Source organism: Sinocyclocheilus grahami, unplaced genomic scaffold (genome assembly GCF_001515645.1).
Source record: "Sinocyclocheilus grahami isolate Dianchi unplaced genomic scaffold, SAMN03320097.WGS_v1.1 scaffold222.1, whole genome shotgun sequence".
Lineage (NCBI taxonomy): Eukaryota > Metazoa > Chordata > Actinopteri > Cypriniformes > Cyprinidae > Sinocyclocheilus > Sinocyclocheilus grahami.
In genome coordinates, this window is record NW_015505401.1 from 2159396 (window position 1) to 2176991 (window position 17596).

Genomic DNA, 17596 nt, shown 5'->3' on the forward strand with positions numbered 1-17596 from the left:
CTTTTGTGGTCAATGAAAAGTAATGCATATGAAATGTTAGTCTCTATTAAAGGTTTCTCATTAGTAAACGAACCTGGACGAGTGTTCCGTTGTTGAACTCGATATTTTATTAATTTAGGGCTAATTATATAATGTGTTAGCTATTACTGATTTATCGTTTAATTAGTATAATTAGAGAACAGCAACAATTTGTGCATAATTTTGGAAACCGGTAATTGGGTGTATTAACTATTCAGTTGTCTCTGCTGTATTCATTTAATGAGATTGTAGCCTATATTATTTCTATGGGATAATAAGTTAAAGTCAGATAGGCTACTGACAGTCTTTCTTCTCTACATTTCAGATGGACAGAAGACACGGAAAAAGAGGTGTCCTTACACAAAATATCAGATCAGAGAGCTGGAGAGAGAATTTTTCTTCAGTGTTTACATCAACAAAGAAAAAAGGCTACAGCTTTCCAGAATGCTCAACCTCACCGACCGTCAAGTAAAAATATGGTTTCAAAACAGAAGAATGAAAGAAAAAAAACTAAACAGAGACCGCTTGCAGTATTACACCACGAACCCTTTTCTTTAGATCGTCTATTGCTGAGAAATCATTTAGGCGAGATGGTTCATTTCAAGTTCGTGGATGCATATTCCGGCTCCCAGAGGCTGCTGCGAGACGAGATGTGACCTGCATTCATCTGAGAGACTTTTTCATCGACATAAACTTACATTTATATTCTCAGTAATCTCTACCGTTTGAAATTAAAACTATTATTATTATTATTATTGTTGTTGTTGTTGTTATACTGGTATTGTCATTTCTTATTATTATTTTTCCATTCTACTCAATGACTATTCAGTTTACAGGGATTTTATTTGTGTTATTACTATTATCTGACCAAGATCTGTACTTTTCGCATATGTCTAGCAGTAAGTAAGCTACAGGCTATTCTTGAAATCTGTTTTGCTGGGGGGGGGGGGGGGGGGAGTGGGGGGGGGGGGGGGGGGGGGGTTCGTCATGACACACAGCAGCCACAACAGCACTTATGTTTTATTTATTTTTTCCTTTTTATTCGAAACATCCCCAAACGCATTAACTATATCATGAAATATCTTGATTCTCACCTTTATAGATAATGTTGATCTATAGTGGGCGATGGTCAAAGTAACCTAATAATGTAATCTATTAACTATGCATAAAAACCTGTCTGTTTACTTAACAGATATGGGTGTCATGCCATAACATATTTTTAATACGACTGAGTTTATATTTAATGTGAATTTTATATCTAATCATAACACTTTCATTGTACAGAAAGAGAGCAAAGAACATTTACATTAAAGAACATTTTCACTGACAGCCTAGAGTTCAAGCCCTCTCAAAAACTCCCATTAAAATCACTGAAGCTGTTGACACTGCATGAATATCTTACTTATTTATACACACATCTGCACTTTGTCGTTTCTAATGAGAGAATTCGCCAGAAAGAGGTATTCAGTCAGCGAGCGAGTGAACAAAACACCGGCATTTTAGCAATGACTCATCGCAAAACACCTCTGATTGGCCATTGCATTCATAAGCGCAACAACATCGTGTGTGATTGGTTATAATGTGCAGCGCTGTAAAAACGTGTCTGTATCTGGCTCAGCGCCAGCCAGCGAAGCAGATTTTAATTTAGCAGCTGATGATATGACGCACTGAACATTATAATCACGCCGGTGTGATTGTATTAAATATAGAAAATATTAATCTGCTATTTTTTGTCTTTTGGAAGCTGCATTCAAAATCCACTTGGCTCAAAAATCCGAGAGGGGCACGTGCCCTCATCACTTTGAATGGGTCTTATACATACATTTTTTTTTAATAATGTAATGATATACTTTTGAATACATCCCAAGTGTTAAATGAACACTGCTGGTGTTTATAAAGTATAATCCACACTTATTAAAATTGGGGAGGGCGAGATATAAATACTAATTGAAAAGAAGGTGGTTTTTAATCTGTTAAATACTTGTGGTTTATATTATTAGATTTTGTTTCATTGAATAACGCACATTTCATGAAGCCTAAGCATATTAAGAACTAAATGCATCATGCGCGCTTTATTCTCTTCCTTGAATTGTGTGGACTGAAAGTGTATGTCTTTACTGCGCATTTTCCAGTAAAATCGGGTGATCTAAGTGTGTTCAGAAATGTCCAAAAACAGAGAGAAATTCTTATTTATTTTTAACGGACATTAGGCATTACATAAGGCAAAAGCAATAACTGAACCAGCATGGACACTGCTCGAGTCCTCTGAAACCCTATTTTCTTTTCTTTTTTATTTCTGTGCTTCTCCACGTTTTCTCTAAAACGCGTGAAACTATATCGATGTTGCCGGAGCTCATTCATGTTCATGATAATCTCTCATGTTTATAACATCTCTTCAGTGATATATAAATCAGTCTCTTGAAATATCTTGTTTTCTCTCTTTTTTCCTGGAGCAGGATCAAATGTTTGATGGATCTTGCGTTATATTGCCTCCACGCTTTTCTTTGATTCAAGGATCAAGTGTTTGCCGTTATTAATGCCTAGTATCCATTACGGAACTGCCCAGAACATTGCTGTGTATGTCTCCATGAATCAAACGGCCTTTCAACAAATGGTTTTGTGTCGATCTTCCAGATAAGTCTTTATATCATATTGCTATTTTGAGAGTGACATGTAGCATCAATACAAACATTTCTTGAGAAAGAAACATTTATACAAATACTATGAAGAGTCTCTTGTTGCTTCATATATAGGCTAATTTTACAGTTTCCCTGCATCAATATATTGATGATCCACTGCCACTCGGAAGTCTTGTAAAAAAGTCGCCCATAAGATAATAACGACTGTTTTACGTGATGACCCTGACGGTTTGCGCATCCTTTGAGGCTCGATGGAATTTCGCCCTAATTACGGCACATCCCCCCGTTGCTGCAGCAACTCGGTCATAAAACCCGTCTTAGTCTGGAGCATTTGTAGAATTGGAGTGAGGTGCCATAAACCGTCTGAGAACCAAGGTTATTAACTGTGACTAAGAGCTCGAAAACAACGGCTGGAACCATTGAAAGCTTGTGTTCACGGACTTTTCCGCCATCATTTGTCTCAGTGTCCCATCATGGCACCACGGCTGGATCGCTCACTATTTCGCTCTTTCGACGATACATTTCTTGTCCACTGGGTGGCGCACTTTAGATCAATGTCATTGCCGGGTATCAAAATACAATGCTGAAACATGTTTACTTTGTGTACGGGCAAAGGACAACGTCTTCGTGAACTATACAAAGGCAATCTTTCAGGTAAATAGCCAAGCTACCATTCGGGAATTTTTGTCAGCATTGTATTCACTTATTATAATTTTTAGATGATGATATAGGCTAACATTTTAATGTTCAAAACGTAGCCTGCAAGTAAAGTTTGTTTCATGATAAAAAAACATTTTCATTTAAAAATTATATACAGTTATATTAGTCTCAGAGTATTTGTTTGTTCCAATTTGACCAGAGACTTTTTTTTTTTTTATTATTAAGAAATTGTAAGAAATTGGAGACATGTTTTGATTCTCGGCTTGTTACAGTTTTACAATTTTGCGTTTTAATTGTATTGTTCTAAAATGTTTTCTGCGCCATATAAAATCAAGAAGTCTTTAGCAAATTGTGATGCGTTCAATGAAAAACAAAATGATCTAATCTTTATTGGCTAATTAAAATTCAAATGACTTTGAAAACAATAGCTACCCGACTTAAGCCCCTTTGATTTCTTAATGCAATGCAATGGAAATAAATGTTTTCCAACAGCCGAAAAGATACATTTCAAATAATAATTTGTCAATTGCCCATTTTTCCCTTTAACATAGACTACATTTCAGCTTATGGAGCGTGATAAGAACTTCTTTTATGGTAACATTGTCATTAGTTAGTTACAGTAAAAACTTCCACTAGACAGAGTGAATTAAAACATGATTATTGGAGCAGGGACAACTTGACTATGAAGAAAATTAGGTTTAGGCTACTTTGATGTGAGTATACCTATTTTTTTTTTTCTTCGACCCGAGTCATCTAATTACTGAAGTTGTGATATTTGGTCGATATTTAAAATTGCATGCTGATGCTCATGTGCATTTAAAAAAAACATAAATATGCTAATTCCAACTATAGGACGAATAATCCTATGAGCAAAGAAACAGGCCTATTTGTGAATATATCTGTGGAGTAGGCTATTTTTGAAAGCGTAAAAACAGTTGGAAAGAAAGTTCAGAGATAGAGCAATAAATTACCATTTTCCACATAACATTAAGCAACATAGGCTGACAAGAAACTTAAATGTGATACTTAAATGCACAAAACCAGTCTTAAGTCGCTGGGGTATATCTGTAGCAATAGCGAAAAATACATTGTATGGGTCAAAATGATCGATTTTCTTTTATGCAAAAAATCAATAGGATATTAAGTAAAGATCACGTTCCATGAAGATATTTTGTAAATTTCCTACCGTAATATCTCAAAACTTAATTTTTGATTAGTAATATGCATTGCTAAGGACTTACTTTAGACTATTTTAAAGGCGATTTTCTCAATATATTGATTTTTTTTGGTTTGTTTTTGCACCCACAGATTTTCAAATAGTTGCATCTCGGCCAAATATTGTACAAACCATACATCAGTGGAATGATTATTTATTCAGCTTTCAGATAACGTATAAATCTCAATTTCGAAAAATGTAACCTTATGACTGGTTTTGTGGTCCAGGGTCACAAATGAAAAAACAACACAAACCCGAGAGATACATTTAGAATTATATTTCATGTAATTAAATGCAAATCAAATGACAAATACATACAACGGCGGCCTCGACATCACACAGGCTGATTTTCAGATAAATGATAATAGGCCATCTCCTGAACGCCAAAGGTAGGCAAAGGTAAATTTAATCACATACAACATTTGCGTCAAAAATGGCTATTGTTAAATCATTTAGTAAACGTTATGGGATTGTGGTTAGATTTATTAAAAAAGAATAGCCTTTAAACGATTTTTTACTGTTAACCCGTAACTCAGTATTGTAATATAAAGCTTATATATAGGCCTGTATGTAACTTTAAGATTATCACATGCTAACTCTTTATTCTACAGTATAGAAATCCACATCCACCACATAAAGTGTTTCTGAAAAGCAGACTGAAAGCCACCTCTCGTTTTGAACTTGAGTGTAGTAAATACATTGTTTTGACCCACCGCATGCATGAAAACCAGAAGAGCAGTCTGTAACTCACTGTTTATGTGCTTAAAGGGCTGTTGGGGCAATTACAGTGTATCATAAAGGTTTACTATTTTAGCACTCGATCTCCTTTTCGATACCTTGTTGCTTTTTGGTTTTATATAGGCTACGTGGCTCACAAGGCTTTGCGGCTAAGCGGCAATGTCAGCGTTAACGAAGTCAGTGGTCGTAAACATAATGCTGTTCACGTGAAATTCTGGTTTTATTCGTTTATATTTTCAAAAACGACTGATCGGGTTTATGTAGATTTGACTTAAAAAAAATCGAGTAGCTTGAAAAAGATATGGGACACAGGGTTACGTGCACACAGAGGGAGGAGTCATAGGTGCTCGTTGCGATTTAATTGGCTGTTAGCTCACACTGAGTTGTATAGTTATCAGTAATTATATTCAGCATGTTTTGCACAAGAAATGTCATCCAGAAAGGGCAATCTTCTTCCACCGTCAAATTATACCACAAAGATGTCATGCTCCGATAGTCCATCTGGAAATTCGTTTCTGGTAGACTCCTTGATCCACGGAAGGGCCGAGGGAAGTGGACACTACTACCAAAACAGCGGAGTCTACTTGCAGCCGAGCTCCGAGTATTCTTATGGACTGTCTAACTGTGGCTATTTCTCATCATGCTGTTTATGACCTCTTGAGATTGTAATCACATGCTTTGATTTATTTAATGTTAATTTTCTTGCATAGGCGGAGAGTTTGTAATAATTGTTATAATATTGTTATAATGCCTAACAAGAAACGTTCTATTACTCTTCCCACAAGAAACGACAGATAAAGCGTCTTCAGTGCTGTAGAACAAAATAATGATTACAAATGAACTGAATAATCAGATAATTCACAAAAACTGAATCAATAAATCGCAACTCAGTTCATATACTATTAATATGGCGACGCACATTAGTATCACAAGAGTCATAGGCCTATTTTACATGTTAAATGAAAAAGGATTATGTGAGAATGTATTTACGTATGTACAACAGCATGTGGAATGATTGTATGGATATTACACGTTGTTGATAGTAGCTATTATTAGTTTAGTGATTAAATAAAATTCATTAGGCGTATGTGGTCACTGCAGCCCATTGCAAAATGTTGTGAAATGGGGGCCGCGTTTGGACATTTTGGACTAATGTTGTCTCAAATTTGCAGCAGGAGATTCCAAAAGTGGCAATACAGCTAACTGGCTGACGGCGAAGAGTGGCCGTAAGAAGCGTTGCCCCTACACCAAACATCAGACTCTAGAGCTGGAGAAAGAGTTCCTCTTCAACATGTACTTGACACGAGAGCGTCGCCTCGAGATCAGCCGCAGTGTTCACCTCACGGACAGACAAGTCAAAATCTGGTTTCAGAACCGACGGATGAAGCTGAAGAAGATGAGTCGAGAAAACCGAATCCGAGAGTTGTCGGCCAACTTCAGTTTTTCATGAAGCCTCCTCGCTTTATAGATCTCTGGCGCCCTCCTCCATCAGCTGCAGTGGTAGCCTACTTACAACAAACCGTCTCCGTAGGTGTGTGTGCATATATGACTTGTGCAATATACTATTGATAACTTATTGTGTGTCGTATACTGTTGACGTTTTTATCTGTTTATGTATAATTTTATTTGACAACCCAGTCGTCATAACATGTCATGGTTATTTATAAACTGTCAAGAGGAGCCTACTTCACTGTAAAAGCAAGAGAGGAAAATAACGAATGCTGAAGGTGTTCATTGTACATAGCATTCAGACTATATTGTACATTTATTGTATATAACTGCGGTATTTGCATGTTGTAATAATAACTATTATGAAACCCTTTTTAAATAATAACGACACGTTTCTTCTAAGTACGACGTTGTCAGGTATTTGCTGTTCTAGGCATAAGTGGAAAAATCCGGTTAAAATGTAGAAACTTCTAAACATGACGGGACTTGTATTATTTTAACAGCACTCAAATGTACCATCTTTTTGGAAACATAAGCTAAAGAGATGGTCTCAGATGTAAATTAATTATTCACACAGGGCAGAAAATAAATAAAGGCATGTACCTAAACTCATCTTAGCCTACTTTTAAAGACAATTCTTGTAGTCCAAAACAATCTTGATTTTCTGAGCTTTTTTATAACGGGGATTTTTTTGTGCAAGGACTGTAATTTTACTGACTGTAAAATGTAATGATTTATATAATTATCTACACAGTCAGTACTGGTCCCGTCATAAGTCACACAAAAATGATTACAATCATTCCTATAGCAATTCTATTTTTTTTTTTTTTGTCACAAAATTTTTGGAACCCCCCCCCCCCCCCCCCCAAAAACAATTTGTCTAAAAAAGGGGTAGTTGAATTGGACTGCGTATACTGGCTAGATGCCTATACAATGACATGGCAACGCGTTTGGGATTTTATTTGTTTTATTGCAAACAGTACACCTATTAAAAACTGGATACAGAAATTCTACAGTAACGCTTCTCAAATAACCATTCTTGTTACGCTTGGTTATTAGATGCTGAAGCTTAACAACATGAATAAAATCAAATCCACCTTCATAAAAGCATATGGCTATACCATTAAAAATATGACTTGTAAAATGGAGGCCATTTAACCGTGTGCACTGGTTAGGCTTCCCCCTTTATCTCCCACAGTCACGTGTCTAGCACATCCAATCCAGTCTCTGCAGTGATTCAACTTATCAGAGGTCTGTAGTTCACAGCGAAGTCAAGTAGTTAGTTACTTGATTTCAACGGATTCTGCTTTTGTGTCAGTTTCATTGTGGGTGTATCCGTTCGCCTGTGCTCTCTTTGCTTGTTTTTGTTATGTCGACATTGGGGACACTGAGTTACTACGCTGACTCACACATTCCACACGAGAATGACGATCATTTGGCACCGAGGTTCTCATCTGGACCCGTGGTCCACCAGCAGGCTCGGGAACTGACGCTACTTGAATATGGCGAACAGGATCAATACACTTTCCAACCCAAATCATCCATTTTTGGCGCGTCATGGAGTACCGTGCCCATGCAGCCCCCTGGCACATCTATCGCCTACCACCCGTACATTCATCACCCATGCTCAACAGGAGAAACCGATGGAGCATCCGTGCGTTCCTGGGCGTTAGAACCGCTGCCTGCCCTGCCTTTCACGGGATTACCCACAGATACACACCATGATATAAAACTTGAACCACTGGTTGGGAGTGGTGAGTGCACCACGCATACATTGCTTGTGGCCGAGACTGACAACAATACGACCCAAGCAGAGAGGAAGATAACAGACGATGCGCTTTCCAACGGATCACAGGACGAGAAAGCTCCAGCAGCGACAAAGGTGGATCTAGACCCAAGTAAGTGCAGCTAAATTTATATCAGAATGCGTCCGAATATGTAGGATACAGTTAGGCTACTTTTACCTTAACAGATTAATTCAGTAGGCGTCGTTTGTATATAATATAAAAAGTAGCTATAATCTATAAAAAGCTAGTCTTTTGTGAGAGACGTGAACAATTGCCTGTTTATTGTAGTTAAATATTCCTATATTGTACAGTATTTTCAGTATAGGTTATAAGGAAGGCTAAAGGTCTTCTAACTAGGCCTTTCTTTCTTCTTTCGTTATGTGGGTGCAATAATATGCAAGTTTCGATGGAATGTGTCCAGTATTAAAAAAATGCCACATATTTGCAGTAGCTACATGTAATCATTAGACTGCATGTCATGTAACATTTAACAAGACTGCTATCCTACACATTACAATCGATTAAATGTTACGCAAAAGATATGGATATAAACGCACAATTGTTGCCATAAAACATACAATCTGGATTTCTGAGCATTTTGTTTCTTCTGATAAGACAGCAAGGCCGTTGTTTATCCCTCATTCGGTGATGCCAAAATTGCCAGTAGCTAGGAAGAAAATTATAGCTTGCACATAAAATTTTCGATCATATAAAACCCACCCGCAGCCCAGATGCATGTAATCCGTGATTGCGCTTTCCCATTTCAGCATATCAAAATTGTATCGTAGCCTTTATATTAGACTATTCTTTCTTCTCGCACACTGATCATAAAATGGCCGCAGTATTTTTTCATGTGGCAACATGACTAGCTCTCTCTCTCCGACCCTTCTTGCAGATAACCCTGCGTCCAACTGGCTGCATGCGAAGTCCACTAGGAAAAAGCGCTGTCCATACACTAAGCATCAAACTCTTGAGCTGGAGAAAGAATTTCTGTTCAATATGTACCTCTCACGCGACCGTAGATACGAAGTGGCAAGACTCCTAAATCTCACCGAGAGACAAGTCAAAATTTGGTTCCAAAACCGTAGGATGAAGATGAAGAAATGCAATAAAGATCGTCCAAAAGACATTTAAAAGAGGAAAGCTATAAATGCGCACTGCAGTGGATTAAGTTATTTGGTTCGTGCGAAGGTGTTTGTGAATTAGCCTGTCTTTTTCCTCATGCACAACCACAGTAGATTATTATTGATAGCCTACATTTTGTAATGTTGGATGTACATTGCACAAACCTTTGATCTGGGTATGCTTGTATATATAATTGTGTCTTTGTATACAGCTCGTTGGTGATAGTTCTCTTATTTGGTTTGCTTGTTGTAAGTCTAGCATTTCGCATTCTGTACATTTCAAATATGTTAAAAAATATATATTTTTAAAAGTTTTTAAAGCACCAGTTCATGATTTCAGGGAAATGTGTTCTGCGATGTTGAAATGCTGATGATATGCATGACTTTTTTTTAATTCAAAAATGACTTGTAGCGTAATGTATCAATGTTTAATGTGACTACCTAGATGTATTTGAACTACCTATGTATTAAGATTAATTTATGTTGTGTTGTTCGTCATTGAAATATTTCAGTGAATTCTGTAACATTTACGTGCTTGTAATGTTATATGTGAACACATAAATTGCATACGCCAATACCTCAAATCAACACAGTGTTTAGTCGTTTTCAAATTAAATTCCACTTGTGTAAATAAATACATTTCTGATAAATAATCAATTTCGTTAAGACTCTCTATGCCAATGGTCTGGGTAAATATATACGAAAATAATAGCCTCCTTTTTTTTCTTGGGCTACACTCATGCCTAATGAAGTGCAAATCTGCGACATTGCAATAAGTTGTCACTAATAATTGCAGTCCTGTATTTCTGTGCCATACAGCACATAAAGTTCCAGACTCATGAAAGACTCTACATAAATAAATCGTTCCTGAACGAGGTTGACAATGACTGCAATCCCGTGGTATTTTTACGCTATACAACGAGAAATATTTGACCGCCCTCCAAACAGTTTTACACTTCTCATGTTCTACCGTTATCTTGCAACCCACTGTTTAGTGTCCTGTTAACGGCCCGGATGCCGTTTATCCGAATAAATAAAGCTTAGTTTGATGCTCGTAGACAGGCCTGCACATTCTATTTGTGCCTTGCCCCTGCAAGCGATATTAGTGGCCGTGCGGCAATAAACCACAATCACAGTCTTAACTGTTTATGGGGTGCAAAGCGATTGAAGGCGGAACTGGAACGACTTTTTGGACGCCCAACGCCTATATTACAATTACAATTACAGTAACACATGATATATTTTATGCAATTTTTAAAATTATTTTGTATTTTCGTATTTAATTATTTAATAAACACACAAAATATTGAAAAACAGAAAAAGAAAAACTCTGTTGCAGACCAAATCCGCGCTCATTCTACCGTTATCTTGCAACCCACTGTTTAGTGTCCTGTTAACGGCCCGGATGCCGTTTATCCGAATAAATAAAGCTTAGTTTGATGCTCGTAGACAGGCCTGCACATTCTATTTGTGCCTTGCCCCTGCAAGCGATATTAGTGGCTGCGCGGCAATAAACCACAATCACAGTCTTAACTGTTTATGGGGTGCAAAGCGATTGAAGGCGGAACTGGAACGACTTTTTGGACGCCCAACGCCTATATTACAATTACAATTACAATTACAGTAACACATGATATATTTTATGCAATTTTTAAAATTATTTTGTATTTTCGTATTTAATTATTTAATAAACACACAAAATATTGAAAAACAGAAAAAGAAAAACTCTGTTGCAGACCAAATCTTCAAAGGCTCTACCCCAGACAGCGTCGTAAAATGGGGCTCAGCCCCACTGTCTGTTTTATCTCTGCTAATTACTTTATTACTCCTCAGCAACAATTAAAACGTTGCAGAACTGATCACCCATTTGTTGCCTCGTCGTGCATAAAGTGACAACGGAAACACAACCTATTGACGCATTGTACTTTTCTTGCGTCTAATATCATTGCTACTCTGCATTTTGGTCACTTAAACTTCAACATGCAAAAGAAATTGAAGCATTGTTTTAAAGTGAATGTTTAGCCTACATTACGTGAATGTTTAAGATGGCGCATAAAATACTCTTGTTAGTTTTTTTAACCGTAAAGATGAATCACAAATGTGCACTCGTTTTGTCTAAATGGCATAACTAGGAATTCTAAATATTTCCATTTTAGTAAAGGTGCTACTCCAACGCTTCACATTTTGGATGTCCGTCTGATTTAACGCACCTGATTCATCAGTAAATCAGCTCATTAATAAAGTGCTTAATGATCTATATTTGGTGTGTCTGATAAGAGTGAGACATCCAAATTGGGCAGTTGTGGGGCCTCCTTGAGCAGAACAGACGGGCCAAATGAGCCACTAACATTAGTATCCAGCAGGTGGAGACAGCGGGTTGTTTGAAACGATCAAGATTCTGCCCTACAGCAACCTCACTTAATTGAGGGCCAGCCACAAACAAAACCTATTTACTGATGCAAATATTTCAGCTAACCTATCAAGAATGATGAATGCGAACAATTGTCAATTAGAATATGGTCGCTGGTTAGGCCTTTGTGAAAACTGAATTGTCATTTAATTTGGTTTTTACTTTTAGGACTTACTTTGAGACTAAATGCAAGACTTTCATGTTCAATTGATAATGATACTAATGCAAATGGCTCATAAAGAGCACTTAGTTTTAATTTTATAAATATGTTAGCTTTTTCAAACCATTAAAACATGCATAGATGAATGACATTTGGAAAACATATCACATCTAAGTACAGCATAGGACTTTTTTTGAATGCTATGTTGATCTGTGATATGTTGACCTTGTCTGAACACTATGACCTTACTTAAAATTACATACAGATGATCTGACACTATGTAGTTCCCTCCGATTCCAGCAATAAATCTGGATCAAATAAAGCAAAGGCTTTTTAATATGAATCTTAAGGGCCAAATTGTTGCAGAGTTCAGCTCAAATGTGCTCCAACACACCTGCCTGGAAGTTTCTAGTGATCCTAAAGACCCTGGTTAGTTAAACTTTGCAGGAGGTGCATAATGCCACCCAGAAGCAGCATTGGATGCCCCTGGTTTACATACCTAGAAGCATGCACACACTAATGCGCAAGGTAAGACAGGTGGTTCTTGCTCATTCTCAGAACTTTGCTTCACTCACTTACGAGTCAATATGGGACAAATGCATCGTGCCTGCAATTCAAAGCATCACATATGAAGTACTAATGAGCAAATGTAGTAGAGGTATCAGGTCCTAAACAGTGGTAAGAGGGGTGTACTGGATGTTGTATGTATCCAAATGGCATAGTAGCCAAATGGATAATGGGAATGCTAGAATGTTGGAGAGTACTACAAGCAAGAAGAAACTTTGTAGCTTTGTACTTTGTACCTAATAGGTGTCATAATCATGCACGGAACAAGGTTGGCTTGACTGCTTTGAGTGTCAGGGATAGATCACCCAAACATTAAATTATGCCATCATTTACCTACCCTCATGTAGTTCCAAACCTGAATGACTTTCTTTTAGAAAAATATATTTTGAAGAACACTGAGGTTCAAACAACACTGGACCCCATTAACTTTCATTGCATGACTTAAAAACGCAGGGTGAGTAATGATGACAAAAAATTTAATTTTTGGGTGAAAAGAGTAAGTGCACCAGTAGACAGAGACACTAATTATACACAGTCTGCTAATATTTTACAGGTTATACAAGATTTATGCATGGGAAATAGACTGCGAGTTAACATCACAGGTAAAAATTTGAGTCCACACTCGCAAATTTCAGTGTATGATTAAAAAGTAATTGATAGTTTAGTTTTAACATTTTACAATGCTTTCATATTGTTTATATTGTGTCGTAGATCAAGATGGAGGGGAAAAGCGCTGTTTAAGTAGCACCTTATGGTCTTACGAGTGGTCTGGGGCCCTTGTTAATCCACAAGCGTTTCTATGTGGTATCTTACATATATAACAACGGTTTTGGGAAAGAGACCGCAGTGATAAAGTACCACTTATGTACTACTTGGGTCCCACTTAGCCTAGTGTTTCGAGAAACCAAATGCTTCATTAATCTCTAAACTGAGATTAGAAAGACTGGCAATGTTTTCACTGTCTTCTGGTGTAGGGGAGAAATATTCCTAAAGAGCCTACGTGTTATTTTAGGAAAGAAGCGTTAGTACAACAATAAATAATTGGTAAAATTCTAAAACAATTGGTGTACATTAGAAATAACTTGCTCGGCGTCTAAATTAAAATCCGTGACGTTACAGGGAAACCCAGTTTTACGCGTTTATAGAATGAGGGCGGATAGCAGAAAGGGGGCGATGTTGAGCCTCCACAAACGCTGTTTTTTTAGGAAACCATATCTCGTTGAAAGGCAGCTGATAATAATCCAGCAGTAAAGTATATTTTAAATAAAGGCTGCTCTATACATGTGATTATTTTAGCTATGTTACCAAAGCTCTGTCACACACCAAATATGCTTATGATATCAGCCTATAACGCAGGCCTTTATTTATAGTTTACTTTACTTTTAGTTAGTAGTTCCAAAATAACATGGTTATTTTGGAAGAAATTCGTTTTCGGAGCAAACAACCCTGAAACAATTAATGAATCATAAATCGTAAAATATCATGTAAAATTCATTCAATAATAGCGGTCCATGTATAAAGGTGGCATTATTAACCGATCTATTTCATGCCTCCCAATGCGAATATTAAAGTTATATACTTTTCTAAAACATTTCGAATAAAAACTTTTGGTGGCTACTCCTTTATAATCCAATTAGCCAATCCTGCATACAGACAAGAAGGCATTTTCGTTTAATGGTGCAAGAGACTCAAGACGTGCCTCCAAGGATCAGACACGGTTACTATAGCCTACGTTTAGTGATATGGTCAACGCGTAATACTAGAGCTGCGCACTATTGGATCACATTACCCTGATAATTTACAGTAAACTGACTCACAACTTTCCAGCAGGTACAGAGGTGCCATACACGTAAACCGATAGGCCTACGCATTTGGTCTCCAATTATTTTTGTTTACCTTTTAAAATAAAAAATACTACTGATGAAATCATGTTTGTAAAATCATAGTTAAATCATCGATTCATTGTGTCTAATGGAAATAGATACTCAAATGATTTAAGTAGCTAATCAGTGCCATGATTCAGGATACGATGATACTAATCTTTGCGCATGCAGGAGACATCCCACCATAGTAGCCTAAGTATATTTATTTCCAATAGGACTACCCTAGACGTTGATTCTTGGCTTACGAATTTATCCTGCTTTCATGTCTTGTTTTAGCATAAAGAAGATCAACTATAACATTTTTGTTAACGCCGTGATCTTCATATGGAACAGGCTATACTCTCACAACGTCATATCCTGAATAAAACTGCACGATTCTCTTCTAGGGCAGGGGTATAGTGCATATGCCCGGAAATGACATACACCTCTAGCACAACAATAGGAGCTTGCAGCTCGTTTACGACCCAGTGCAATGTGTGTGGGTAGAGGGTCATCCATCAAACGCCACTGTTGCTAGAGCTACTGCCGCTGCTGCCTTCGCAGACATCATAAACACCCCATTTACGCCTCACTCGCACTCATTTACAAAGCTCACTGAGAGGGATACGAACAGATCAATCCCTGGCCTTTTTTTTTTTTACATGAACGAATGGGTTTGGAAACGTGGTTGACCGAAGCAGAAGTATTTACAGTATCCTGAGATCAAGTCCATTCAGCTGATATCTGATTCACATATTGCTATTATATTCGGAAAAGTCTTATTTTAACAGTGTTAGCTTACTCCATTCATTATTCAAATATGTTATTAAACAGGCCTCTAAATTTACGTAAATCATCTGAACTCTATAATTGAAAAACAAACTAACTAATTCGTATAAATGTTACACAATACAAGAAAACCCGAAAAGAAAATCCCCAACATATGTATTTAATTACATATCAAAAAAGAAAATAGAGAATTACAGTCTATAACAAACTTACTTTTACCAGTTGTTTATAAAATGAAAACGCATTTTAGAATATTTTTTTAAAAAACAAAACAAATCAAATAATGATCACATTATAATAATTATTATTATATTATTTTTAACGCCTAACGGTTACGTATTTAAATGCGTAAATCAATTTCACATATAGCCTATATGTACTCAATCTATTAATGCATTAGTTTTGAATGCAGCACATTGGTCGCTTCATTTGCTTGATGATCCAACGAGCCAAGTTTTCATTCTTAACTTGTGTTTTATGACCGCCAGCATTCATTATTTATTCTAACAGACGGTCAGGATTCACATATTGCTATTATATTCGGAAAAGTCTTATTTTAACAGTGTTAGCTTACTCCATTCATTATTCAAATATGTTATTAAACAGGCCTCTAAATTTACGTAAATCATCTGAACTCTATAATTGAAAAACAAACTAACTAATTCGTATAAATGTTACACAATACAAGAAAACCCGAAAAGAAAATCCCCAACATATGTATTTAATTACATATCAAAAAAGAAAATAGAGAATTACAGTCTATAACAAACTTACTTTTACCAGTTGTTTATAAAATGAAAACGCATTTTAGAATATTTTTTTAAAAAACAAAACAAATCAAATAATGATCACATTATAATAATTATTATTATTATATTATTTTTAACGCCTAACGGTTACGTATTTAAATGCGTAAATCAATTTCACATATAGCCTATATGTACTCAATCTATTAATGCATTAGTTTTGAATGCAGCACATTGGTCGCTTCATTTGCTTGATGATCCAACGAGCCAAGTTTTCATTCTTAACTTGTGTTTTATGACCGCCAGCATTCATTATTTATTCTAACAGACGGTCAGCGGGTCTGTCCATCGAGCCAGACATATCCAAAAAGACATGGTGCTGGAACATACTCAGCACGTGGACAAAAATGATGCAAACGGCCAAATAATTAAAGAATTATTAAATATCTATATCTTAAAAAAAACACACACTTAGTTTTTAATTAAAACACTTAATTGTTTTATAGATTTGTCCTTCGAGAAACCTCGGCTTTAAAAATGAAATAAACCATTTCTTATTAGTATTTTAATGCCAGTCATAAACACATAAAAGTGTTGTTTTTCAATTGCACACTGATGCATTCATTCGACATACATTCAATTAAGGTACCTCACACAGTCAACAACAAACTCTCGACCTTGAGAATTGTACCTAACCAAATAGAAAAGGAATGTGTTGTAAAGCCTTTTTCGAATTAATTTCAACTTTTACAAATATCAAAACACATTTCCGATAATACTTTACAAGCACATAAACTTAAATACAGTATTCATGTACATGCATTAATAGATTTGCAAAGACATGACATTTATAGTTCGATTGCCAATTTGCAAAAACAAACAAAAACAGGCTTTTTTTCATTCAAAGCACGGCAATATATTTTGATACTCACGTATCCATTCTGTCAGGCCTATCTAATGAGAATAAATACAATACACTGTAAATATGAATTCATATTTCAACAGACAGATTAACATTTAATCAACATGACAATTAACAGTATCCGTAAAGATACATCCTTGATAAATTTCGATGTTCAGCTCGTGGGAAACGACGAAGATTTTTCGTTCGTGGTGGAAATGTGTAGGAAGAAGTGGGTATTTGTGAAGAATGCCGACACCCACGTTCATCTACACACAATAGCTCCTGTGTAGCTGCAAAAACACATGGTTTCTCTTACAATCAATATGTAATCCTATTCATTCCCAAACCTTCGATAAAGGCTGACTTTCCAAAAACGAAAATATAAAACGAACGATTTTTTTTTTGGTCCGAAATATGCTGGTCCATTCGAAGAACATCCGATTTGAAATTATGATCAAGGTCAATCCTTTAATCGGAAAATATCACTTTTTTACATTTAATTTATAAAATGGGAAACTATCAACCGT

The 17596-nt window shown here is 36.3% G+C and overlaps 3 protein-coding genes across 3 annotated transcripts in view; all 3 read left to right on the top strand.

The window, feature by feature from the left end:
* The window catches only part of hoxa11b (homeobox A11b), a 2571-nt gene extending 1995 nt beyond the window's left edge, over positions 1-576 (top strand). The window contains exon 2 of the mRNA XM_016287526.1: positions 344-576. Coding sequence (XP_016143012.1) covers positions 344-576 — 233 coding nt within the window. The remainder of the gene's footprint in view (positions 1-343) is intronic.
* Positions 577-5699: 5123 nt separating this feature from the next.
* hoxa10b (homeobox A10b) lies at positions 5700-6783 on the top strand. Its single transcript, XM_016287527.1, has 2 exons — positions 5700-5916; positions 6444-6783. The coding sequence occupies exons 1-2, from the start codon at positions 5700-5702 to the stop codon at positions 6719-6721; spliced, it is 495 nt and encodes a 164-aa protein (XP_016143013.1). The 3' UTR covers positions 6722-6783.
* Positions 6784-8017: 1234 nt separating this feature from the next.
* hoxa9b (homeobox A9b) lies at positions 8018-10027 on the top strand. Its single transcript, XM_016287555.1, has 2 exons — positions 8018-8618; positions 9403-10027. Exons 1-2 carry the CDS (start codon positions 8090-8092, stop codon positions 9639-9641), a joined length of 768 nt encoding a protein of 255 aa, XP_016143041.1. The 5' UTR covers positions 8018-8089; the 3' UTR covers positions 9642-10027.
* Positions 10028-17596: the final 7569 nt, after the last annotated feature.

What these genes read in the sequence shown, in the direction of transcription:
- hoxa9b (XM_016287555.1), top strand. Translation starts at nt 8,090, where the DNA reads ATGTCGACATTGGGGACACTGAGTTACTACGCTGACTCACACATTCCA. An exon ending in AAAGGTGGATCTAGACCCAA is followed by an intron (nt 8,619 to 9,402) that starts GTAAGTGCAGCT and finishes CCCTTCTTGCAG; the next exon opens with ATAACCCTGCGTCCAACTGG.
- hoxa10b (XM_016287527.1), top strand. Translation starts at nt 5,700, where the DNA reads ATGTCATCCAGAAAGGGCAATCTTCTTCCACCGTCAAATTATACCACA. An exon ending in TGGCTATTTCTCATCATGCT is followed by an intron (nt 5,917 to 6,443) that starts GTTTATGACCTC and finishes TCAAATTTGCAG; the next exon opens with CAGGAGATTCCAAAAGTGGC.